This window comes from Elgaria multicarinata, chromosome 7 (assembly GCF_023053635.1).
Source record: "Elgaria multicarinata webbii isolate HBS135686 ecotype San Diego chromosome 7, rElgMul1.1.pri, whole genome shotgun sequence".
Classification (NCBI taxonomy): domain Eukaryota; kingdom Metazoa; phylum Chordata; class Lepidosauria; order Squamata; family Anguidae; genus Elgaria; species Elgaria multicarinata.
The window spans coordinates 35,391,583-35,418,316 of NC_086177.1; the positions used below are offsets into that span (position 1 = coordinate 35,391,583).

General features: G+C 41.7%; 1 protein-coding gene across 5 annotated transcripts in view; it reads left to right on the plus strand.

The window, feature by feature from the left end:
* The window catches only part of PHACTR1 (phosphatase and actin regulator 1), a 288,343-nt gene that overhangs the window by 229,512 nt on the left and 32,097 nt on the right, over nucleotides 1–26,734 (plus strand). For 4 of the 5 annotated variants that reach the window (XM_063130398.1, XM_063130401.1, XM_063130400.1 and 1 more), the window contains 4 exons: nucleotides 3,113–3,193; nucleotides 10,271–10,438; nucleotides 13,884–14,090; nucleotides 20,304–20,625. In XM_063130398.1, the coding sequence (XP_062986468.1) occupies nucleotides 3,113–3,193; nucleotides 10,271–10,438; nucleotides 13,884–14,090; nucleotides 20,304–20,625 (778 nt within the window). The remainder of the gene's footprint in view (nucleotides 1–3,112; nucleotides 3,194–10,270; nucleotides 10,439–13,883; nucleotides 14,091–20,303; nucleotides 20,626–26,734) is intronic. The other variant, XM_063130399.1, reaches the window with a different exon arrangement.

Here is a 26,734-nt window from a genome sequence, read left to right on the forward strand (position 1 = left end):
ACAAGGGTTACATTTATCTTGCAAACAAACTAAATTTGGACCTTGTAGCATTCCTTACTACTGCAGCTGCCATATCTTTTGCAGCGGGGGTGGGGGGATTTACCACTACCCCCAAATATGGTGGCATAGCAGAGGCCGCATTGGAAAGTAGCATGGAGCCTGTGGGCCAGATGTTCTCCACCCCTGCCATACATTGTGGGATTGTGATCGTATAACTGCGCAAGCCTTGTTTGGAGAAAATAACAATTATTACCTGCAGTATTGGCTACTTCAGTCATTCGACATTGTCCTTATATGGCTATACATACACGCACACATGAACACACACACTTAACAGCTTAAATCTGGCTTGGTAGAGGAAGTGATTGGTTGTCTGCTAAATTCTGTCTAAGTGCACACAAAGGAGTTAGTTCTTAATGAACAAAGTGTTAGTTTGTGGCCAACACTGAAAGAGAAACATTTGTGACATCCTCTGGGGTAATAGCTAACAAAACACAGCTATGCTATATGGGATCTCATGAAAACTGTGTTGCGAGCACATAATCACCAAAGCCAACTTACCCACCATTTTTATTCTTCACAATTTAACCTCAAATAATACCTTGTGTATGCAACTCCCAAGAAGTGTTCAATCTTTAAATTGCTGTCTTGCTCTCCCATTATTTTTAAGAGGAGAGTGTGTCTTGTTGGATCTTCAGTATATCTTGAGTTCCCAATTAGGGCAGTCTGTGTCTAAAAGCTTATGTCAGACATACCACTCTTAAAAAATAATAATGTTGGCCTCAGTCCTTCACATTGCCAGCCACTTTTCCCTGCTGGCCTTTCCCTTGGGAAATGCCAGGGGGTCTGCCAAAGAGTAGTGGGGTAGGCTGGCAACTACAGTGTTTGGTTTGGCCAGCCAAAAGTTGTATAACTCTAATTCAGACTATAAGCCCACCACCACTTGTACTCTAAAATGGTGCAGTCCAGAATTCTCTTATCACTCCAGGCTATCATACCTACTTCAAGTTCTTAGTCATGTGGGGAACTATTTCACACAAAACATATTTCCATGGGAACCTGCCTACCAGCTGGTTATATTTTCAAACCTGCTGTTACAGTGCTTATATGAATTTAGGCCATATTCAAAGCCTTTTCTAGCCTGGCCTGCAATAGCTTTTCGTATCCCACATTGAGTGGCTACAAATTAATCATCTCTTCCTTACAACTTGGGCTAGTATCACTGGCCTTTAGGTCAGGGAAGCAGAACCTCAGCCTCAGGAGCCAAATCCAGCCCTTAGGATTTCCCAAAAGGCCAGGCCCCATTTCCATCAGACCTCCTATCATTTGGCTGTTTCCCGCCATTTGTGCAGTTTCTCAGCCCATTCTAAAAGATTGAAATCCCTGTCCTTAGTTGCCAGCAGTTGGCAGTAAGAGCTTTAAGCTAAATATGCTGGGGGAGGGGGTGCTGTTGGTATTTTGGGCCCACCCCTGGGATGCAGCTTCCTAGACCTTCTCCAAAATAGAATTCGGCCCTCAGACTGAAAGAATTTCAACACGCCTGATTTAGGTCACTATCTGGGGCAGTTCTTCAAGTGGCCTATTTTCCAGAGAGTGGTCTTGGGAAGGTTATTGGTATCCACCAACTTCCCTTGAATCCTGTAAATACTAGGGCCAACAATAGAGTCTTCATCAGCGGTCTCATGTACTACTGCCAAGAATATGGTGGCACTTGACATTTCCCTTACAAGTTTGCCTTAGTGCATATCGTTCTCCTGCTCTAGAGCAGAAGAGACAAATCAATGCTAGAGGGACATGCTGATATGGGAAGTTTAAAAATGATCATACAATAGATAAGAAAAGGGAACAATTGAGAGTCCAGTAGCCCTACACACGGGCACAGATCATGGGGGAAATTAGCAAGAGGTGGTGAGAAAGCAGGTGGGTGTGCTGGCAAGCCAGTAGGGATGCTCTTAGTACTAAATAACATACAACCATGAGAATAACATCTACTCTATACCCTACGTAGGTATATGTAGGGCTGAGTTTTCCTAAAGCAAAACCAGAAAGTGAATGTTCAGAATAGTTATCCATACCTGACAAAAAACGCAGAAACGCTGCACCTGGCTCTCAGCGGGAGCTGGTATTTTGGTGCTAAATTCAGCAGACCTGACATCCTAAGAAATACGCTTGGCGCAGCATATGCAATTATCTGTTGCAATGAACAGGAAATAAGAGATTCGCAAAGTTCCTGAAAGGTCACCTGTACAGAAATAAATAATTTCTTGATTGTATCTAGCACCACCGAAGTAAGTCAGGCAGACTCTTGTCATGTATTACAATGACAACCGGTCAAGAGCTTATTGTGCATTTAAGACCGTTCTGGAAAAAGCCAGCAAAAAGAAAAAATGAACAGGAGTTGAAATTAATACTTCTCTCCGTCTCTGGCATCATTCAGGTGCCACAGAATCATTATAAAGCAGAGAACACACACACACACACACACACACACACACACACACACACACACACACACACACAGAGCGTACCCAAGAAGTCACAATGTGTAATGTTATGTGCTCATGAAAGCTGGGATTTTTCAAGTCCATGACCATCACCACGCCTCGTGGCAATGAATTCTATACGTTAATTATGCATTGTGTGAAGAAGTACTCTTTTCTTTTCTATTTGTCTTGCTTGAATTATCCGCTGCTCAATTCCAAATAAAAGCCTGTCTTTCTATATTTCAAGCAGATGGCTTTCTGTCTGTAAAAGAGATTGTTACAGATGTTTATTATCAGCCTGGACTTAGACTCAGTTTGCATAGGATTGGGCTGTGAGCTCATCAATTTGAAATCACATTTAAACATCACATTTAAAATTAATAAATGGAAGAACAAAATTTGCACCTGTTGGTTATTAAAGTTGTGATTATCAGCAAATATGTACTAGGAGATGATGTAGAATTATGTCAAGAATAAGGAATGGTTTAATAAGCAGGGATTTGAATTATTGTTATTGTTGTTGTTGTTGTTATTATTATTATTATTATTATTATTATTATTATTATTAAATTTCCTGACCTTTTTTAATGATCTTGGGATTGTAACTGTGACTTTCCTCTTTTTGGTAGCACTTGAAAGAAAAATATCAATGCGGCAAAGCAGAGAGGAGCTTATCAAGAGAGGAGTGTTGAAGGAAATTTTTGATAAAGGTAAGAAACATTGTCTACTCACAGAACTGGAATGTGTGGCATGGATAATACAACTTGATATTAGCAAAGAATTTGTTATAGACTCTTTGATATGGATTTTTGCTATGTTTATCTACAAAGGCAGGAACCCAAACTGAAAGACTAATAAAGCGGCAATTCCAAAGCCATTAAAAAGCATTTTTAGTAAAATCAAAATGTTGGTTGGGTGGCATCACAATATTTCTTATGGAAAAATATCATTTTCCAGTTCAGTGATGCATGTGAAAAATGGCCTTGTAATGGAAACTGTATCGATCACATTTTCACAGCACAAAAGAACAGAGAAACAAAAATCCCAAACTTCTTACCACAATTAAAAAAAAGAAGGACCAGACGAACATTGCTGTTGGAACAGAAGCAATTTCCCTAAATTTAATTCCACATTTTACGTGCCTGTGTGAGATCCAAGTCAGGCTTCAAAAATCTGCTAACGTTCACTTGGTTTATTTGCACTACTTTGTAGGGCACAGTTCAGCCCAAGTTAAGCAATTTGGTTTCAGTGGGAGAGCAGTGAAGCTTGATGAAATTTTTAATTGTAAAAATTCGTTAGATTTAAGTGGTTAACTTTAGCTGGATCATAGGAACATAAGAAGCTGCTTCATACTGAGTCAGAGCATTGGTCCATCTAGCCCAATATTGTCAACACTGACTGGCGGTAGTTCTCCAGGCAGGATTCTTTCCTAACCCTATCAGGAGATGCCAGGGATTGAACCTTGGGACCTCCTGCATGCAAAGCAGGTGTTCTACCACTGAGCTACAGTCCCTTCCTTAATTAATTAGGAGAACTCTTGCCTGCTCTTTTCAGGCACCAAATTTCAGAAGGCACCGAACAGCCAACTACTGAATCCCTCCTATACACACACAGACATGCCAGATGCCTATTTTACCCTCCGATACACATGCCCCAATCACTGCCATCACGAAGAGGTACCATGCTGACTGATGACCATCTTGACTGGTGAGTCATGGGAGATGTAATCCACCATATCTGGAGGGCAATAGGTTAGGGAAGGCTGGTCATACATGTTTACCTGGGAGTAAAATCACATTCACATGCATTGGATTGCATTGATCATCATCGTTCTATTTTAGCCATTTTTAGAACCATTTGTCCTTTTACCATGAGATGTATTAGCTTTCGGAGAAGAGATGTCAAGTCAAAGTGCAGTTACATTTGAAAATCCTGTTGTCTTCAGACAGACCATTATTTTCCATTTAAATGATTTTAGATACTCTGCATTTGAAGCTTCAGATGATTCTTATGATAGAACATATAATTCCAAGACGTTCCACCAAGAAACATTAATATTTTTGTTCCATAGCTGAAAATGGGACTAAAGCATTAAATGAATGACCAAATGGATACTTCTTTCTTTGAAATGCCAGAGGGCAACTGTGAATTCTTTTCATGAAGTATAATGGGTGAAATGGAACCCATGGTCCAATTTAGATTTTTGTGAGCGTTGGACTTTCAGTGGGTTCCTCCCCATTACCTCTGCTATAGCTCCTTCCCCATACTTTCTATATTCATCTCATTCTTTTCATCTCATATCATAAAGTTGCTACAATTTTGCATTTCCCTCAGCACGTATCTCTGGATGAGCTTGCCTGGAATTATCACATTTGCATTTCTTCCTCTTACAAGGAATCCAAGGTGGCTTCCATGATCCTCATCCTCTCTGTTTTATCCTCACAACAACCTTGTGGGGTAGGTTAGGCTGAGACTGGGTTCAGACGACACAATAGTCAATGGTTGATTAATAGGTCAACAGTTGCTTAAATAGTCAACTGTTGACTATTGTGTTGTCTGTCAAACCTTTTCCATGCCACAGTTGGTTATTTCCCTGAAATAACCAACACAAATCAAGTTGATTCTCTGCACAACCATTGATTATTGTGTCGTGCGTTGGGCTCCGTTGACTATTTCATGTGCCTACAGAGTCGCCAGGCAAGAGCCGCAGAAACGCCTGCCTTTCTTGCCCAGCGGGGGTCTATAGGCATGTGAAATAATCCTGTCCTGGGAAGCAGGTGTGCAGCCACTGATTGTGCCATTCCTTGGTGGGGCACTGTGATCGGCAGCTCCCCATGCATTTCCTGGGACATGCACATGCTGCCACTTGCTGTCACCACTGCCAGGACATGACCCACCAGTGTTGGAAGGGGCCCATCAAAGACCAGTTTTCTGGTAAGAAGCTCAAGGCAAGAGCTCGCTCTCATGTTGCCCAGGTGTCAAGATTAACTCTCTCTTTTTTAGAATTAGGGGAAAGTGGCAAAGAAAGGCACTTTAAATACCTGGATCTACTTATTGAATTCCGGTGGTCATAATGTCATAAATATTTATGACCATTTTTCAGCTTTTATAATAATATTGCTTTCCTCTCTCAGTCTCTATGAATGCATTGACAAAAGTAACATTTAAGATTTTAAAAAAGCAATTTTAGTCAATGTTTAAGATTAAAATAGCAATTCCTTTAGTAACAATAAAAAGCTTTGTATTAAAAAAAAAAAGCTTAAAAAGAGAAAGGTTCATTATCAGCCAAAATTAGCCATTCTTTGTCCCATATACTCTGCTGCTCTTGGGCTACTCAAGGCATTGTTAAATTGGGCTTTTCAATGAACAATCAGTCCCCATCAATTTAATGCCATTTAAGTAAGAGATAGATAAAATTATAACTGAAAGTGCCTTTAACAATTGAGTTGATATTTTTTCTCATGGCAATGAGATTCCCAGTTGAACAATTTTGTGTTGTGTGTTTATAAATGTTGTTGTTTTTAGAAACAAGTATTTTATTTAAGATATACAAGGAAACAATTATATAACAACAAAAGATCAACACATGCAACCTGTTTTACATTATTCATCACAAGTTCTATTTATATTTTTGGATCATTGTCCCTGAACATACACTTGTTGTATACATGTTACAGCCACAGAATAATCACTTTTCAATTATTAATTTTGCTAGTTATTATACCCTTCCAAAATTGGACTGCGCACTCAGTGAATGTGTCTGTAAACTCTGCATAAATGTATGAAATGATGGGGAACCACGTTTCTAAGAACAAATCCTGCTTGATCAACTTGTGTTAGTTTTTCAGCAAGAGCCACCTCCCAGATTTTTAGAAACCATCCATTCACAGTGTATCCTATTTTTGTTTTCAGTATCATGCTATAACCATTCTTGCCACTGCTAGAAATAGTAAAACTAGGTATTTATGTAACAGATAAGAAGTGCTATGCTGGATCAAACTGAGGGTCCATCTAGTCCAGCATTCTGTTTACACAGTGTTTTTGTGCGTCATTAAAAACAGAGAAAAGAACTAATAATGGGATGCCATGAGCAGTTTGTTATTTGAGAAATATAATTGGAAATGGCCGTCCGAAATACTTTCAGGTGTTCACAGATCCACCGCATATGTATTAAAGTACCTTTGACCTGGCAAGCTCTCCAGCAATTTGGGGAAAGTTTTTGTTAATATTATTTAGTTGCACAGGTGTGACATATGTATTAGTTTTACATGTGTTTCTATAATTGCTGCTGTGGGATAATAATATTTAAAATAAATAAATGGCTGCAGAACTGTGTTTGTACATACAAAATTTCTACAGCTGGCTTTAGGTGTCTAGAACTGTCCAGGAAGGGACAGTTCTATACACCTAAGATGGGCAAGAGGTAGATCTCCAGGTGATTTGCAGTATAGCAGCAAATTAACAATAGCAGCAATAAAATCACATACAAATAACAACAACAACAACAACAACAACACACCCTAAATGATATTGCTGAAATGAAGAAAGCTGAAATGAAGAAAGCAGACAAGCTGGAATGTGTTCAGAGGAGAGCAACCAGGATGATCAGGGGTCTGGAAACAAAGCCCTATGAAGAGAGACTGAAAGAACTGGGCATGTTTAGCCTGGAGAAGAGAAGATTGAGGGGAGACATGATAGCACTTTTCAAATACTTAAAAGGTTGTCACACAGAGGAGGGCCTCTGTGTGACAATCCTCTTCTCGATCCTCTTCTCGATCCTCGATCCTCCCAGAGTGCAGGACACGGAATAACGGGCTCGAGTTAAAGGAAGCCAGATTCCAGCTGGACATCAGGAAAAAACTTCCTGACTGTTAGAGCAGTACGACAATGGAACCAGTTACCTAGGGAGGTTGTGGGCTTTCCCACACTAGAGGCATTCAAGAGGCAGCTGGACAACCATCTGTCAGGAATGCTTTAGGGTGGATTCCTGCATTGAACAGGGGGTTGGACTCGATGGTCTTGTAGGCCCTTTCAACTCTGCTATTCTATGATTCTATGAGGTAACCAGGAATAGATTTTTGTGTGGGAGGACAGTGAGCTTTCACAACACGTTCCTAGGTTCTAAATATATGTCTTTTGCGCCAAACTCCAGTTGGTGGATATTGGGGTTCTAATAAAAAAATGTAAAATGTAGATCCGGCAAGCCTGAAGTCTACCCACAGCAGCTATACACTAAGAGATACCATCACTGCATCATTCTTTCCCTGATTCGGAAAGCCTCACCATTTACCTACTATTCATGTATTCAACCAAGGGCTATTGCTAAACTCCCCTATTAAGGAAGTAAATTGCTAATTGCACCTCTGCATAGCCATAATGGATGTTTTTTAGTTTAACTCTAAAAAAAAACCTTCAGTGTAAATTAAGAATAACAGTGTTAAGTCACAAATCTATATTAGGGTAATAACTTCTATTAGGCCAACTCAAAGGTCACAAAATACTTAAAAATTAAGCCAGTTATAGTATAAAGAATAGGGTGTATTATGTTAAAATTCCATTGCAAGGTTAACAACAAGCTAAATCCTATGGTTCTCATATATATGACCTTCCCTTTTTATTCCTATGAGAACCAGAAAACCTACAGCACAGGTTTCTGTTGATTATAATCTTACTATCCCATTCCATCTTTATAATCCTCTCCAAATCCTTCACTAATAACCAGAAAAACTAAGAGCTTATATTCTGAATAATTCTAGGGCGGAAAGATGCAGGAGATTCTACCTTCTCAAGGATCCTTAAAGGGCAAAAACATAACTTTGATTACCTTGTATTCAGGCAGCTTCAGAAATATTTGCGGTTCACAAACAATAAAAAATATTGGTTTCCAAGGGTTATTGAAATGTATGCATTATTTTTTGTCATATTCTCCTTTTGATGAAGTTCATTTTTGTTTGGTGTATTCAGTTGTCACCTGCCTTCTGTGCTCTTTGCCAGTAATATCTATGCCTTAAACAATATTTTACTAGTGGGAAGATAAATCTTGCTACAAAAATTGGTTCAATCAAATGAAAGCTTTTAAGGATATCATGGGCAGACTTTTGTTTAGAAGTCCCATTGTAAAGCCTTGTGCCTGATCGCAGTCCTGCTGCTTTCAATACGTTAGATGGATGTAATTTATTTTGCTCCCAAGTAAGTCTGCACAGAATTGCCGCCTTGCACTCAGTTGTCCAATTCTGCTAACCCAGGGTTGCCCAGAGGGTTTATGGAACTTGGGGCAGATGTGAGATTGGGGGGGTGGGGCATGCCTGTGCCACCTACAATAACTTTGGGCAAAAGATGGGTGGATCTGGATCTACTGGTAGATCTCTAGGTGATTTGCAATAGACCGGCAAGGATTTCTGACTCCCAATAGTTTAATAACAGCAACGACAAAATGACTCCGCCTATGATCCTAAATTATACTACTGACATGAAGAGAGCTTGAGGAAATCAGGCCCCCATCTTGATGGTGCTTCTTTGGTGCCACGAGGCGCCTGGATCCCATGTTTGCAGATGGGAAGGAACGCAAGTGCGAACTTTCCCCGCAGCGGATTACAACAGACCCATTTTCATGGTTGTGTAGAGACGGCTGGTTCCCTTTTGCGGGCTGGTAGAATCTTTCATGGATGGGACAAATACATAGGAAAGTGTCAGAAGGAGTCAAGTAACATGCACGTTTACTCGGAAGTAATTCACATTGTGTCCAATGAGGCTTACTGCCTATTACGAATGATCTTGATGGATGGGGCTTATTTTTGAGTACACACGAATAGGATCATGCTGCTGGCAGAGGCTCCCTTTCATTGCAGTCCTTTGAAATAATCGTGCCATTATTATGGGGCAGGAACGAGGCAGCCAGAGGAGGACGAGGAGAGGGACGACGGGCACCCGAATCACCTCTCCTCCCTCTGACCTCCCTCTGGCTGCCTGTTCCTCCCCCCTTTTTATTATCTGTATCTGCGCAGCTGATTTTTAAAAGGGGGGAACGGGCCCTGTTCCTCCCCCCCCCATTTTTTATTATTTAGGATGGGGAGGGAGGAACGGGTCCGCCCCCTTCCCTGTCCAGCCCATGACGACCAGTCAGGTAGCGCCATGGGCTGTGACAAGCCTCCACTGCCAAAAAAAAGTCAGGGTAAGTGCCTGATTTTTTTGGAGCAGAGTTTCCAGGGTTTGGCCCCGGATGGCTTCGCAATGGCGGCTGCATCATGTATGACCTGCTGCTACTACGAATCCACCCCGGGGCAAACCCTTTGTGTAGATGTACCCCAGGAATGGATTTTGTATGTGGCGCCCAATGTGCTAGGGCTGGGGCAGGGACCAATAGTATATCCACATGAACTGAGTTAGAGGGGCTTATTTTGCAAGACCCTGGGACAAATTGCCCCAGTTCCCTTCCACCACCTCTCTGGGCAGCTCTGGGCCAATCACATTTTGGGCCACAAAATACCCTTCTGTTACAGATCCATTTCATTGTGTTATTGTATGAAGAAAACACCACAGCCCTGATATTAGTTATATCTGTCCTTCTGAACTGAAGATGTTTGGGACTGCCAGAGTGTGGCTAGACAACTCTGTAAATGTTCTGGATTGGGGCTCTAAGGTGTGTGATTGCAATTAAGGTGAGTGAACTACCAGAGAACTTGTGGGGGAGTCATGTTTTCCAGGCAACCCCCTTATGAAAGAGTTTTTATTTTAAAATATTGTGATTTAACTTGTTTATCTGACATTATTATTGGGCTTTCTTCCAGATGGGGAACTTCCCATACAAAACGAAGAAGGATCACTGGAGAATGGGCAGGCTTTGAGTTCCAGCCAGGCTTCGCTCCCAACCCTCTCTGAATTGGAGCCATGTTCTGCATCTGGGGATTCCTGTCCATATGAAGTACTCCCAACTCCAGAGATCATGGATGGAACAGGTAGCCTTTTGTTCCATAGTAAGCTACACACTGCATCATGCGATAGTGATTCTTTAGTACTTTACTCTAACATACCCAGAGTGATGTTCTAGGAAATGTTCAGAACTAGCCTATGAGATCCAAATACCATACAATCTAGGAGTCAGTTCTACATTAATAAATTGCTTAGGCAAATTAATGCATGGTCCAAATCTTCAATAAGGATAAAGCATGGAGAGCCAACGTTTGTTAAAGTTTTGTGATAATAATGGTTTGGCATGTACAGTATGTCATGCTACTCTTTATTCTGTTAAACTAACTTGCTCAAAACACTATTCATTACTTTTGTTTTTAATGATTGCATTTAATTATATGTTTGACTAAATTTTTTTAAAAATAACTTCTTGAATGTTGCAAGCTTTGATTTGTGCCAATAAAATTTGAGGTCCTTGTGGGGAGCTCAATGAAAACATCAAGTCAGGGAGCAGCAGCTGTGAAAAGGGAGAAATTCCATGCTAGGGCTATTAGAAATGGAATTGAAAATAAAACTGTTAATACTATAATGCCATTCCACAAATCTAGGGTTGCAGCCATGTTTGGGATACGGACTCCCCATCTTAACAAGGATGCTGTAGAGTTGGAAAAGGCCAGAAAAGAACAAACAAAATGATTGGGGGATTGGAATACCTTCCCTACAAGGAAAGACTAAAATAGTTGGAGCTTTTTTAGTTCAGAAGAGAGGTGACTATAATGGGGAATATTGTAGGACAGCCTTTCTCAACCTAGCGCCCTCCAGATGTGTTGGACTGCAACTCCCATCATTCCCAGCCAGCATGGCCATGTTATCTAAGAATGAAGGCGATTGAAGCCCAACTTGTCTGGAGGACACCAGGTTCTGGAAGGCTGATGTGAAGGCTTAGTCAATGGCGCTTGTTGTGGAGAGAAAAAGTGGATAGAGAGAAGTGCTTCTTTCTTTTGCTAATAACAGATAACATGGGGTCATCCAATGACATTGAATGGCAGTAAATACAGGACAGACCAACAAAAGCAAGTACTTCTTCTTGTGACACATAATTGATTTGTAGAATTCCCTGCTTCCAGATGTAGTGATGGCTGCTAGCTCCCTTAGCTTTAAAAGGGAATTAGACAAATTCATGAAAGGGAGTTCTATCAATAACAATTATTTATGATGGCATTATACCATTGACTGTCAGCCATTGTGGGGGCAATAGCAGGAAAGGGCTGTTGCCTTTGGATCGTGCCTGTGGGGTTCCCAGAGGCAACTAAGCTAGGTGGACCTTTGGGCTGATCCAGTAGGCTTTTCTTATATACTTGCATTAGTATCATCTTTCCATTGGTATTATACTAGTACAGTTCCTGGATGAATTACTGCAAAATTATTTTTATGTAACTATTATTCTATATGGCCTATGGCATTAGCCATTGATCTGGTTCTTATATAATGACAATTCATGGCTTGTTTAACCAATGAATTGTCAGGGCCATGCACAGCTTTTCACCTCCTTGCCACTCCTGCTTTGCATCTGGTTTCTCAAAACCATCTGGGTCATTTGAGGCAATGTCTGAACCTAGAACTCTGTGTTGTTGAGGTACAAACAACCCAGAGTTTTAACTCAACAACAAACTATGGGTTCAAACTCTGTGTTGTTTATCCCTCAACAACACGGAGTTTCGAGTTTGGATGTTGCCTCAAACAACCAAGGAATGGGACATTCCTGAGTGGTTTGAGAAACCGGATGCAAGGGAAAACTGCCAGGGCATGAGAGGCAATGTGCTCACTCCTGCATAGCCACAGCAACCCATGGTTTAAACAATCTATGGATTGTTCCGATGTGTAAACTGAGCCATTGTCATCTACGACAAATGGTCAAATCTTGTCCTATATATATAAGCAAGTGGATGGCCTGGTTCCCATGTCATGTTAAGTTACCATGGTTTAATTCACCCAGGAACAACCCATGTCCTTGGGGTTGTTCTAGGGTTATCCGAGGGTTGTTTAACCTTCAAGTAACCCACAGGACCAGAGTTTTCATGAGACAACAAGCCGCGGGCTACCCCTGCTGTACCTTGAATTTTCATAATGGTGGTCAGCACACATCTCGGAGCCCCGCAGGTGAATTAACCCATGGCGGCTTATTGTAGTGTGTGAACCAGCCCAATGTAATATACAGTAAGTGAAACCAGCCCAATATAATTAAAAGGGAAATTCATTTGATTATGAAACAAAATGCAAATAGGTGGCACTTGTTTTCAGATTCACTGACTGAGGTTTTTTCTGATTAAAGTAATCTACATAATAACTTGACACAGAATGTCAATGCTATGTAAAATGCAGGGGGTTAAGACATAAGCAGGTCTTCTTATGTCACTGCTTTGGCTGAGGCAATTAGAGTCTCGTGGTTTTTATGTTGATCTGAGCAGAAATAGCCACATTTGATTGTGCAGACAGAGAAGAGAAATAAATGGTCCAACTGCAGATAAGGTATAACCAAATACACACGCCTTTGACTGTCAGGATAAAATGTTATATCTAAAAATGATTTAATAGAACAATTAAGCTAACAATGGGTCACTATTGAAAGATCTGAAAATTTGGTGAAGCACCAGCATCTTTTTTCTTTCTTTCTTTTTCTTTTTCTTTCTTTCTTTCTTTTTTTTTTACAAAAAACTAGCCACTTTATCCAGATTCTTTGAGAGGGAGTTCAGTGTGAAATGAACGGCAATGGCAGATACACTTTCCTAAAAGAAAACTTACCCACTTCTGCTGGTCTTTCCTTGAGGCAATGACATGTAGCCATGGAGTACAGTGGGGGAGGGGAGATTTTGGTGTGTTCTAGAGTCAGGCCTATGAGGCTTGATGAATTTGCCTGAGAATATCCCCCAGAATCCTCTGCCACTTACAAGGTTCCTTGGCAGACAAGTATATGTGGGAAAGGTTCCCTCAGTGCAAAAACTTTGAAAACAACTGCCTTAAAGGGATCCTGTCAAAACTGCTGACTCATCCATGTTTCTGAACAACAATGGGTCCGAAGAGAGATTCATATCAATCTGAGGAATGATATTGACCATTTGTGGGTGATTCAGTTGTGCTGTTGCAATCCAACTGTCTTCAGTAGAATAAGCTGTGCAAAAGTAGCCTATAAATTTGTCCTTAGATTCTCGAAATTGTGTTCAAAATGAGTCAATATGTACAGCTTTGATGCCAGTGGTTCTGATGTCTGTCATATAACACCACCAGAGTTTGTTTTCAGTCTCTTTGTGGAGAGTTTCTCTCTTTTCCCCTTCTTCTTTCTCTCGCTTTTCTTCATATATATATATTGATGTCTGAGTAAGCTCTGCTGTTGGCTATGTTTTAAAATCCTCACTGCTCTGCTGCTTTTCTTGTCTATCTGCTACCGCTTTGCTTGTAACGTTGTTGCGTCTATGCTGTGGTTGTGTCCTCCAGTGTCTGAAGAGAGCCCCACGTCCAGTGGATCTGGAGTCCACCTATCTCAAGACCCTTCATCTAAACCAGTCTTGCTACTTCCCCCTAAAAAAACTGCTGCTTTCTCTGGAGACCATGAGGACACCCCAGGGAAACAGCTCTCCCTCCTCAAACAGCCCCCTGCCCTGCCTCCTAAACCCATGGCCAGGATTGCCAACCACTTAGCTGGTAAGTAAGTGTTCCAGAATGGTTTGTGCCGCCCCCTCCCTTCAAAGTGCATTTCTCCCTGTGTCTCTAAACAAAACGTCTTTTCTCTGCCAAACTACCATATTTTGTAGTTGGCTACCATAGTTGGCTACTAAAATATGTGCGTTACTGATTTACAAATACAACAGAACAAGGGACTCTCAGGTGTTACCACAATATGGGACAGAATTAATCAGGACCATTCCATGGACACCTTGGGCCTATCTATACTTCAAACCTATTGGCATATTGATTTTATTGCCGTATCGCTTTTTCTGCCAGTTGAGCTGTCCATTGGGAATTGTGGTGAGGGCATTAAAAATTCTCTGAGAAATTGCAAGCTGCCTTCTTAAGGAACTACAGTTCTCAATGTTGCTCATGAAAAGGAAATGGCTATTAAAACAGCTTAAGGATGCAATCGTGTGCGTGTTTAGACAGAAAAAATGTCCTATGAACTCCCAGCATGCTGGGCAGGACTTTTTTTCCTGTCTAAATATGCGTAGGATTGTGCCCTTAATTTCTTATGTAAAATTTGCCCCTCATCTCATTCAGGATCACATGGATCAATCACACGTTTCCAAGTAGATGTTGCAATGCAATAGTTGGCCATGTAGAAAATTAATAGTAGTAGCATTCTTTTTGGATTTGCCTGTTTTGTGTGTGGAAGAGGGCAGAGGGGTGGAGCTCATCACTGCTGTCTTTAGTCTGTATTGTCTCTCTTCCAACATTCATCTTATCTGTTCCTCAACCCATCCCATTGTAGAGATTTCTTTCACGCTGTTGCCCTTCTTTCAAAGTTTTCTCTACCACTTACCCCACTTCATAGTTCTTATGTCTTAGATTACTCGCTCGCTCATCTGATCTGCAGCCGTCTGGTTTTCTGCTCCAAGGCTGCTGAAAGAGTCTACAGGTTCCAGACCTACCGGGGGCCGGTAGATTTCAACACTAGTGCCTGTTTAAATGAGCTATAGGGCCCCTTTGTGGTTTCCTTCAATTGTCACAGTTGACCCTCCTTGCCTCCTCTTCTGAACAGTCTTATTTGTCTTTATTACATCCATAGATGGTGATCTTCTGTTACTGGTTATTGTGGTAGTTTGCAGCTCTTTGCTTGCATAATTCAGTAACGAACATCCCTTTGTTGCATCTTTGATGAAAGGGGAGGCTATGACGATTCCTTCTTCTTATCCCATCATTTTGTGTGTTCTGAGTCTCTTTGTAGAGAAGATGGAAGAAGCAACCCAAATAATAATAATTAAAAAAATAGGCCATGTAACACCATCTTCTATCTTCCTTTTAAGGACATGAGCATTTGTGAAATGCAGTGGGATTCATATAATGCTGGGGGATTTGCATTTGTTGCTGCTCTGTAGTGCCACCGCTGCAGATGGCCGGAGCTTGAACTGCAGCTTCCAAGCTAGCAGGATTTGGTGAGCTGAGAAGCCAAGAACGGTCTGTGTTCCCCTTTAGTTCTCTGCCTGTCTCTCAAGAGTGGAGGTTGAGCTGCTACAGCCTATCTGAGAGACCCTGCCTGAGGGTTCTGCAGAGACAGCTCCTGCCTCTCCTCTTGTCTCCAATTGCAAAGCAATTTTGGAATGTTTACAGTTCATATCCCTGGTTCTCTTCTTGTTTGTAAAAGAAATCAAGCAGGTATAATTCTCTTCTTGAAACCCTCAAAATGTCTTTATGCAAAAAGCAGTGAACATGAGAACTGTAAGCTAGGAGGAAAGGGGACATTGGCAGAGCATACATTCTCCGCCACCTCCCACAGCCCAGACGTCTGCAATATATTGGCCCTCCATTCAGTGTTGTCCCACCCATCATAATCAGGGATGTTGCACTGGTAAATGAGAGAGACTCAAAATGCTGAGGCTACTGGCATGTGACTCGCATTTTCCTTCCTTGGGTCATGCTGCTGTGCTCTCCCTTCCTCACAAACTAAGTGAGGTTGGAGGTACAGCTCGGTGATCATCAAGAGAACCCTCTCCATGAATTATGAAAATACTCTTCATGTTTTTCCATGGGATATTTAGGTTGCGAAGGGAAGGGGTTAGATTCTGTTTGTTAAGTGTCCCCTTTATGAGAAGAAGGAAATTGGGGAGGGGGGGAGAATTTTCCCTTTCCAGCAAGAGCTCTTTCAGCTGGTATTTCCTTTTTTCATCTGGAAATGGGGAGAGGAGAGGGTTGTCCCAGCTAATGTTCTAAAAGACTCCAGGGTAGGGGGAGAGACCCGGAGTTCATTGACATCTGTCATGGGACAGCAAACCATTGTCTCTATTCAGATCCAACTGAATAGAACTGAATGCATTGCAATTCAGCAATTTCAGGTGGGAACCAAACTTTGAAATTCTTTTGTTCAAGGAAGGCCACCCTAAGTTCAGTAGCAGAGAGGTGCATGTCATTAGAGGACAAAGCTAGGGTTATTAAAGTAGTTGCAGGGCAAGTAGTTTTACTCATGAGATGCCCTTAATGGCGTGGAGGCATCACTCATGGAAATGCAGTGCAGTCTGGAAATATTAGTACATCTTGCAATGGAGCTGTGTGGAATGTTAGCTGTTCCTCTGCCACAAAATGTCTTTGGGAGAGGACGGCTTTGCAATGGAGAACGGGTGGGGGGCTTAACCCTTCCCCCACTCATTGCTTTTCTCTTAAAATTCCCTCCCCTTCCCATGTCGTTTTACAACTGTGTATCTTGTGAACAAAGATCTAGAAAAACAGCTGTGGGAAGGAGGGAAGCAGCAGGCAGGGTAGGGGTTAAACCAGGAATAGGTAACCTGACGCGCTCAGGATGTTTTGGACTATAGCCCCCATAACCCCCCCGGGCAGTATAGCCAGGGATTATGGGAGTTGTAATGCAAAATATCTGGAGAGCACTGGGTTCCCTACCCCTGGATTAAAAACAACTTTTTTGCTCCCTGCTGCTCGTCTCTTGTGGCTCTCTCCTCCCCACCTCCCCCAATGCTTTGTAGTAGAGATGAGGGTATGAGGCTAATATTACATGCGTGTCAAGCCTTGGCCTCATGTCTTGATTAAATCAAAAGGACTTGTTTCCAAATAAGTCTGTTTAAAATCAGGGTGTAAGGGTCAAAAGACACATTTCTAAGATTTCTTTCTGGTGTCTTCTGGGGATTTGATTTGATTTGCATAGGCTCTGGAAATGAGCAATCAGCTCTAATGAATCATCATTTCCAAGCTGAAAGTAAATTAACCCTATTCTATTACTAATTTCTCCAGAGGCAGACTTGGATCCTGTTTGAGGGAATTCATATAATGAGAAATCTCACGATCGAAATGAAGACATTTCGGTTTTCAATATAGTTCCAGTATCTCATTTTGTGTTTGTCCTTTTTTTGTTGAGGATTTTGTGAGAAGATTATTATTTTTTGACACACAAAGCATGACTAATGAAGAGTGATGGCAGATAATGATTTGCTAGTACTTTTCAGACTCTATCGTAGGAAAAATATGAAGGCCCAAAAGTAGGTTCTGTAACCTATTCCAATTTCTGGAATAGGTTACAGAAATTCTTCTGTGGTTTCATCATATTTTTTTAGGTGTGTGTGTGTGTGTGTGTGTGTGTGTGTTTAATACAAAAAAAAAGTAGCCATTTTGACCATATGAAAAATCCCAAAATGCATATTAATTTAGCTCAAATTAAAATCCATATTAGTGTAATACTAATACTAAATTTAGGCCAAACAAAGATCACAAAAAAATTGCAAGCTTTCAAGCTCTCCAGATCTCTTCATCAGGCAAGATGTGTTTGGCAGAGACAGGGAAATGGGAAGGGGGAAATAACCTGACTTGATGGTGAAGTCACAGGGTCTGCATTTTCAGGTCCCAAGATGAACTTGGGGAGGAAGCGTCTCCAGACATTGAAATTCATCTCTGCAGGTCATTTGATGGCCTAAAGGTTGGACCTGGAGTCGCCCCTCAGGTTACTGTGAACCAGAATGGGAAGAATGTTGTAAAAATAAAAACATGTTTCCATCCTAGGCAAAGCTGTTCTGGCACATTTCACCAGTGGACCACAGAGGAAAAACTTCTAATTAGCTGATGTACATGGTAGTTTCATTTTCCCATTCATTTCAGTCCAGGTAAATCAGGTCACTAACAGCTTAAGTGATTTGGGGTTTTTTAACAGAAAAAATGGGGGAGATGAAACATCACAGGATAACCAATTCCCAGAGAGGTCTGCCTGGCGCCTACACTGTATTCTTTTCATCGCCAGCTGAAGACCTTTTTATTTTCTCAGTATTTTAATGCCTAAATTTAAACTTTGCTGTTTTAATTCTGTATTTTAATCCTATATCAATTTCTGCTGTGTGATTTTATCCTGGTTGTGTTTTTTATATTTTATTTTGTATTTGGGTTTTTAGATTGTTGGATGTTTTATTATGTTCTTAATAGTTTTAATTTTTGTGAACCGCTCAGAGAGCTTCGGCTATTGGGCAGTATGAAAATGTAATAAATAAATAAATGTTGTTGAGGAATACACAGAATATGAAGTTGCTCATGTTTGATTTAAAAAAGAAAAGTTTACAAATATTTGGAACAGCTTCTAAGATCCACAACCACCTCTTATCTTGTAAGGCTTAAGGAAGAAAGGGGGTGTGAGGCTTAATGAAATCCACAAGCCGCTTCGCCGAGCCTCTTCAATTTTAGCCAAATCATCCCTTCCATTGGTAGTGTTCTAAAACAAATGACAAAATGGGGGGGGCTCTTCACCCCAACTCATCCCGTAATTCAAGCACTGATTACCAGTACTAAGTATTGTTCCAGTACCTAGTACTGGTAATCTCTTCAGATGACTGCTATAGACACATTGCATACATATTCAAATTTTCAGTGGAACGGCCATGCAAATTACCCATAGTTCTGTGAACTGAATTTGTCAGGAATCTGAGATCAGTCTTCCAAAAGAATATGTGAGCCATCTGCATGGATATCGCATTACGAGTAAATGTTTTCAGGCGCAGGTATCTATTTGTAGATAGTCGTTGCAAGGCTAAACTATGGGTGCTCATTGCACCAGGCAACCCTTTGTTTTACGACCTTGGACAAATCTTCTTTGCTTTCCATTTCCCTTCCCATCCTTCAGTCTTATTTGATTTTCCATGGAGTCTTGCTTACATTAGTAGCCCAATACACTTTACTGGGCCGTGCTAATAAGTGGAGATTTGTTGTGTGCATCAGCACATCTTCCTTTACTAGTATAGCAGCAGTGATGGGAATATGTCTATGGTTACCCAGTGAGCTTCATGGTCAAGTGAATATTTGAACTGACATCTGTTCATCCAACACTCGACCTACCATATCACACTGGCCCATCAAACATAGCTTGCTGACAGAACGTATTGGCTCACTCACAGACTGGTTTGAAGAGGAAAAGCTCGAAAGGAAGGTGATACTTATTTCAAGAGACAAGGCTTTACCAGATACCGTTTGCTATTTTCTAGCATGTTCATTTTACAGCCTTTCAGTCCAAAAACATCTGAATCATAGAATCATAGAATAGTAGAGTTGGAAGGGGCCTACAAGGCCATCAAGTCCCACCCCCTGCTCATTGCAGGAATCTACCTTAAAGCATCCCTGACAGATGGCTGTCCAGCTGCCTCTCGAATGCCCCTACTGTGGGAGAGCCCACAACCTTCCTAGGTAATTGGTTTCATTGTTGTAGTGCTCTAACAGTCAGGAAGTTTTTCCTGATGTCCAGCCGGAATCTGGCTTTCTGTAACTTGAGCCCATTATTCCATGTCCTCCACTCGGTTGTAATGTTGTGAGTTCCAATACTTCCAATGTTGGTCCCTGTTTATGAGTTTAGACTGTACAATAAAAGCTGAAGATGATAGCAAGAGAGAGGCTGAGACTGAGTTTACTGCATCATGACTTCGGTGTGCTTTTTTATATTGTCAATATTTGTGATATTCCTCCTTCAGGCGGAACTGGATTGTGTGTGAGCATATCGCAGCAGCAGAGGTGGATTGGATTGGTGGGTTCTTGTTGAGGGGGAAAGCTGAATGGATCTTTCTACCTGTTTACGGTCTTCTCTCACAGTTACTGCAGCTGTATGAGCGGGAACACCATGAGGAAGGGTCTCCCACATGGTTTGGGATGGGTGGGTGTGAAGGGGACCTCAGTGTCTTTGTTATTTCCCTCAGCAGCCATGTCTGAGTAACTCATACTTTTGTGTTTTAGATCCTGGTGCTCCTGTGAAACTGCCTTGTATGCCAGTCAAACTGTCGCCTCCGCTACCTCCAAAGAAAGTCATGATTTGCATGCCTTTAGGGGGACCAGACCACTCCCTCACCTCCTATTCCACACAGAAGAGCTCCCAGCAATCGTTGGCTTCACATCACCACACGGTCCTACCATCCCAGTTAGCGCACCAGCATCAGTACGGCAGCCACAGCCCACACTTGCCTTCCGGATCCAGCACGTTACCCATTCACCCTTCGGGGTGTCGCATGATCGAGGAGTTGAATAAGACACTGGCCATGACTATGCAGAGGCTAGAAAGGTAACAGACATTTTGAATTGCCTTCTCCTCCTCCTCCTCCTCCTGTCATCCCAAAACTGTGTGCTGTAAAAGAATTTGTCTGCAGGAAATATATTTTAAAAAATCAAAGTTTCACAGGAGAGGGCCTCTTGCCACCACACCCTGTTTTTGTGGGCTTTCCAGAGGCAACCATTTGAAAAGGGCTGCTGGACCAAACAGACGTTCAGTTTGATCCAGCAAGACTCTTCTTATATTCTTATGAATCCAAAAGATCCACCCACAAAGGAGGCTGGAAGATTCACAGCTTTGGCCTTGCCTCCTTTCAGTCAACCTCAACTTAAGGTAATTCTGCCATTTCTCTGCTTTTGGGTCGTTCACAACAAGACGAGATGCAGCAACATCACAGTGGTGGAACGCATGCCTTGTTGGGAGAAGGTCCCAGATTCAATTGCCCGCATCTCCAGTTAGGACTGGGAAAGAACCCTGGAGGAGACCCTGGAGAGCTATTGCCAGTCAACCAAGGCAGTGCTGAGTTAGATGGACCAATGGTCTCACTCAGAATAAGCCTGTCACCTGCCCTCAGAGGAAGCACAGCCAGAATGGTGGCTTGTGGAGAAATATGGGCTAAGCCTCTCTGAGGGCAATTGGCTGTTACTGTTAACATACTTGAAAACTAAACCATCTGGACAATATGGGTGAACTATGCTTCCTATTTTAATACAAACAAATAGGCAACAAACAGATGTATTAATACAGACATTTTAATACAGGCAAAAATGTACCTCAGCTATCAGGCATTTTGGAAACTTAGATTTGTTCCGTTACGGAACATAGCTCATAATGGTGATGATGTGGTTATGATTATTATCCTCATTCCTTTTTCTAGTGAGGGATATATATATATATTTAAAGCCAAAGCAATGAATGCTGTAGACTGTGTACACATCAAACAATTTCCGTTGTCGTTGAGGTAATAGCTTTTTGCATATGAAAGTCTTCGGTAATTGGGGAACTAATTTCTCTTAACACATCTTTGAAAACCATTTTATATTAATCCATTTACCTACATTGCTATGAATTGGAATTATTTCAGCGCCATGTATTTTGGACAGCTTTCTAGTTCATTTACCAGTTTCACATTTTTTAATTTATTTTTTCTGTTTATTGTTCTAATGGTTTAAGGACTGATGATGAGGATGATAATGATGATGTTAAACTTTCTTCCAGTTGCCATTACTCTCTTCATTTTGTTTCTCTACATTTATTTGTTGATGGTTTTGGTGATTATGATCATTGTAATAGATTTTAAATGAGGTTGGATGTGGCTCAGAATATGTTTAATCTGGGCAGTTTTGTGAAGCTTTTAAAAGTGAAGCCACATGATTAAGAAAATAAAGGTTAGATGGAGGATGGGGGACGCCTGCTCCTAAGGCTTAGTTAGTCACAGCTTCAGCTTTATGCAAAAATATGCTGGTATGTTTGGAATTTTGGCTCTGCCCCTTTTGCCCCACCCACTAGAGGGGTTGAACCTCTTTCAGCCCAAGGGCTGGATTCAATTTCAGAGATGCTCTCAGGGCCACATTCCAGTGGTGGGCAGGGCCAAAGGCAAAGGGGGAGAAAATGAAATGGTCAAAATACTAAAAAAAAAAAATACCAGCATATTTTAGCTCATAAGCTCTTACTGCTAGTAACTAAACCTCTAGAGAGGAGCTTTGTGCTTTGGAGTGTTCTTCTTTTACAAGATTTCTAAAGTGCATTCTCTTAGTTGAGAAAACTAAATAATTGTTGTGCAATTTGTACAATCTTGAGTTACTAAGATTCTCCATGTCCGTTACTGGATGCCTCCTCTTTACCCTGCTATCCACAAAGGTTCCATAGATATGGTAGGAGACCTCTAAATAGAGGCCTCTATGGAGCTTCGTGCTGTGAGCTTCCTCTGGGCATCTGGATGGCCACTGCTGGAGAAAGACAGCCAGGTGGGCCTTTGATTTAATCCAAGGAGATAGAAGGCAGCCTGCCCAAACCTGGAGTCTTCCAGATGTTTTGGACTTCAACTCCCATCAGCCTCAGCCAGCATGACCAATGGTCATGAATGCTGGGAGTTGTCATCTAAAACATCCTGAGGTGTGCCATATTGCATAAGGATGGTATAAGAACATAGAATGAATCCTACCGAATCTGACCCAGAGTCTATCTAGTTCAACATCCAGACACACCACTTGTGAGTTTCCCAGAAGTAATTATTCTTATGTTACTTTGTAGCCTGTGTTAACTTGACTGAGGTTGACATATAGCGGCATGTTCTGCATACATCTTTTTAAAATGATTTACTCTTCTACCCATTACTTGAAAGTTCAAGTCGATTAAGCCAGTGCAACACCACAATTAACTGCAACCAACTATCCTGTGTTTCCTGTGAGATTCGACTGGAGCAATTACTTCCATGCAGCCAGGCTTGTGTTAATTGCACAATCAGACCCATGATACCTGAAAAGTGCATGTAATTCATTCTATATGCAATAAAATTTCTCACCATATGACTTGTAGAGACATCTGTTCCCCCAGAGCAATAAATGTTCCAGTTTTCTAAACTCCTATCACATCTGCAGTTACTAGGACAAACATTATGGGTAATAAGGAGAAAGCAGGTGATTTAATTTGCTTTTCTCCCCAACTGTTGGTTGAGTGTAGGCTTCTTAAGGTCTAAGTCTCTCATCACAAGAGAGAAGAGACAAAGTAACTGAGATGCCATCTTAGAGTTGAAATTTGAGTTGAACAACTGTTTTCTGGAGTGGGAGCTGCATATTCGAGATTGCTATAGGATCACCCAACAATCTAGTAGAGTTTGTGGGATTATGACTGAAGATCTCTAAATCAGAATCCTCCTCCTAAATGAGGGGTGGGCAACTTGTGGACTGCAGCTTCCATCAGCCCTAGCCAGCATAGGTGAGTGATGATGGGAGTTGCAATCCAGTAACATCTGGTAGGCCACAAGTTGCCCACCCCATCCTACACATGAACACACACCAGTTTAATAATGCTGTGACATTGCGTAGCCTCAGATGGGACTGGATAAGCCAAATGATTCACTACAGACAGCTGTTTCTCTTGGAAGAAGAGGGCAGCACGATGTCTGTTATTTGTTACATCTTCCATTCAGCATCCTGATAATTTCAAATTTTGTTTATTTAAAATGAAGGAACGTTTTTTCTAAGTATTTCATCCATGGATTCTGATGATGCTCTAGGATGTAGCTTGGGTTGTAGGGTTCTGCTATGGATCAGATCATGAGCAAGAGTCAGGTTAGGTTAGGCAAGACGGGAAGAGATCAGCACCATGGAAAGCTCCCAGTGGTGCTGGGGCTGGAAGCTGGGAATATTTGTCTATATGTTGCTCCAACCAGGATCAAAGCAAAACTGAGGTTTAAAGAGAAATGTTACTCAATTTAGGCTGGTTGTCTCTGCCTCCATACTGACTGAGTCTTTGTCCGTTAAAGGGGCTTATCCTGTTTTAGCAATCTCAGGCTGCGATGTTATGGGGGTAGCTGTGACATGCTAGCTTCCTTATGGCCTGAGTCCTCAGAGTCTAATAATGGTAATGCAACCTCTTCTGGAGATTTTTTTCCTGAAAAACTGGGTCCCAGGGAGGTGGAAGCCTCATGATGCCTTTCCATAGCTAATTGACCTTCCCTGACCATTAATTCAGGAGCCTCTTCACAATCCTCATACTGAGGGTCCAGGAAAGGCTGTAACTATGTGAGCAGTATCTGATAAAACACTCAGAAATCAAATCAGGAATTGAAAGCAAGACTCTTAGTAGTCAGGATGGGACTGTATTTACCTGTAAAAGTATCTTTAGATGTTTCAGGCAAACATGCCATCTAAAGCTCATTCCACTTCACTCTTCTCTGCTCATTCCTCTTTGCAGCATCCTTTTCTTGTAAATGAAGTATTCCTTTCCCCCCCCCCCCCTTCAGATCCTAAATGCGGGAAGCAGTATAAAAATGTGCAAACTATATACAAGTTCACTTAGAACGCCTTCCTATGGTTTGACACTCTCGACAGAAGGCTTTGAGATGATGATGATGATGATGATGATGATGATGATGATGATGATGGTAATGATTTCTTACCTGCCTCTCCATTTGGATCGAGGCAGGGAACAACAACAAGTATAAAATACATAAAACTGAATTAAAAACATAGTATACATTATCAAAACATCCTAAAAACATCATAAAATTCCACTGGATAGGCCTGCCAGAATAGATCAGTCTTCATAGCTTTCTTAAATGCTAAAAGACTGTTAAGCTGACGAGTCTCCTCCGGCAGGCCATTCCACAGCCTGGGAGCAGCAGAAGAGAAGGTCCTCTGGGTAATGGTTGTCAGCCTAATTTTGGCTGACTGAAGTAGATTCTTCCCAGAGGACCTGAGTGTGCAGGGCAGATTGTATGGGAGAAGGCAATCCCGCAGGTAGTCTGGACCCAAACCATGTAGGGCTTTAAAGGTAATAACCAACACTTTATACTCTCAGGACCCTCTGTCTATCCTGTGCCCTGGCAGCCGGGGCCAGGCAGAGCAGGAGCAGGAGCAGGGTTTTTACAGCCTTCTGTTCCTGAGGTTTGTTTTTTAGAGCTTCGTGGGCCTCTGAGCATATTCATTCATCGCGGGGTGGGGGGACGCCGGAGGGTGGAGAGGCTTGTGGATGCAGCCTTCTGACATCCTCTCCATCCCCTCTTCTCCTTGCCCACTGGCACACACACACGCCTTTTAATCCTTCCTGACCTCTTCTGAGGATGCTGTTGTTTCCTTGGAAGAAAAGCCGCCACGGTGCTTCTGCGGTGGCTAGGAGGGGGAGAGTGAGGGAAATCCCCACTCACCATTCCCCTCCTGAGGTGATAGCTGTGACTGCGGCCTTGAAAGGGGACATCCACTATATCCTATGGTCCCTGCACAGGACACTGTCCCAGGGACCTTAGGATTGCTCTGCCCATGTTGCAAAATTGGGGTTTCATTGGTGCAATGCCGAAGCGGAGGGGAGTGGCACAAAAGGCACACAGCCTCTACTGTTTTCCCAAAGCCTGAGGAATAAGCTTCCTACTAGAATAATACACCAATTATTTCAGTTGCACTCGCTGTCAAAACCACGTCTGTTAACTTCTGCAGCGCTCTGGAGATTAAAATGCTGGTGGCTGTTTCCTCCTGAAAAAGCAGCTACTCCTGTCATAATGCATGTGGACAAATCATCTTCAAAGTTGACACGTCCTGATGCATTTTAACGTTATTTTGTTGAGAAACTTCTCTGTTTTGGCACATGTGCTAATGCCTCTAAGGAGACGGGTGTAGATTTTTCAGAAGATATGTGCTTTATTTAAAGCGGTTGATTCTGCCAAACAGTGTATATTCCAGATGTCTTTGACAACATTACCATTTATAGTTCTGCTTGTCTCAAAAGAAAAAGAAACCCAAAGGAGGTATATTGCAATGTTAGTTGCAACAAGCTTTAGCTGAGATGCCTTGAAACTGCCCCATGTGAAATTATATGGCTTCAACACATCCATCTAATGCACTGCTATCACATTACTAAAGAGTAAATCCCATGGAAGATTACAGAACTTACTTCTGAGTAAACAAGCATAGGGTTGCATAGCACATTGTTATGATATATATAACATACATTAGTAAAGATGCTGAGGTCTTAAATCACAACAGATCAAAAGTGTGAGTCCATTAGCATCTTTAAGACTAATTTTATTAAGAGGGCATAAGTTTTTACATGCTCTAGTCTGCTTCTTCAAATTCTAGCGTAAAGCCCATGTCGCTACGGATGACGGTAGCCTGAGAATGATGGGATGAAAATATGTTTGGCCCTTTCCCTTGCGACGAGAAAAACTTTGCACAGGATCACTTGAAGTAATTTCTTCAACAAACTGACTTATTAAACTTAAAATAAATTTTGAGGTTTAATTTTAAAATAAACCTACTGTAATACTTCTGGGAAAACAACATTAGGGATAAATGTGAAGCCATTTTACGTTGTCCTTGTTTAGTGTCAACAACTTGAACCTCAGTGTTTGAAGGATGATGAACTCTCAAGAGAGCAACACAGAAGTGCCCGTGCCTGGAATGTT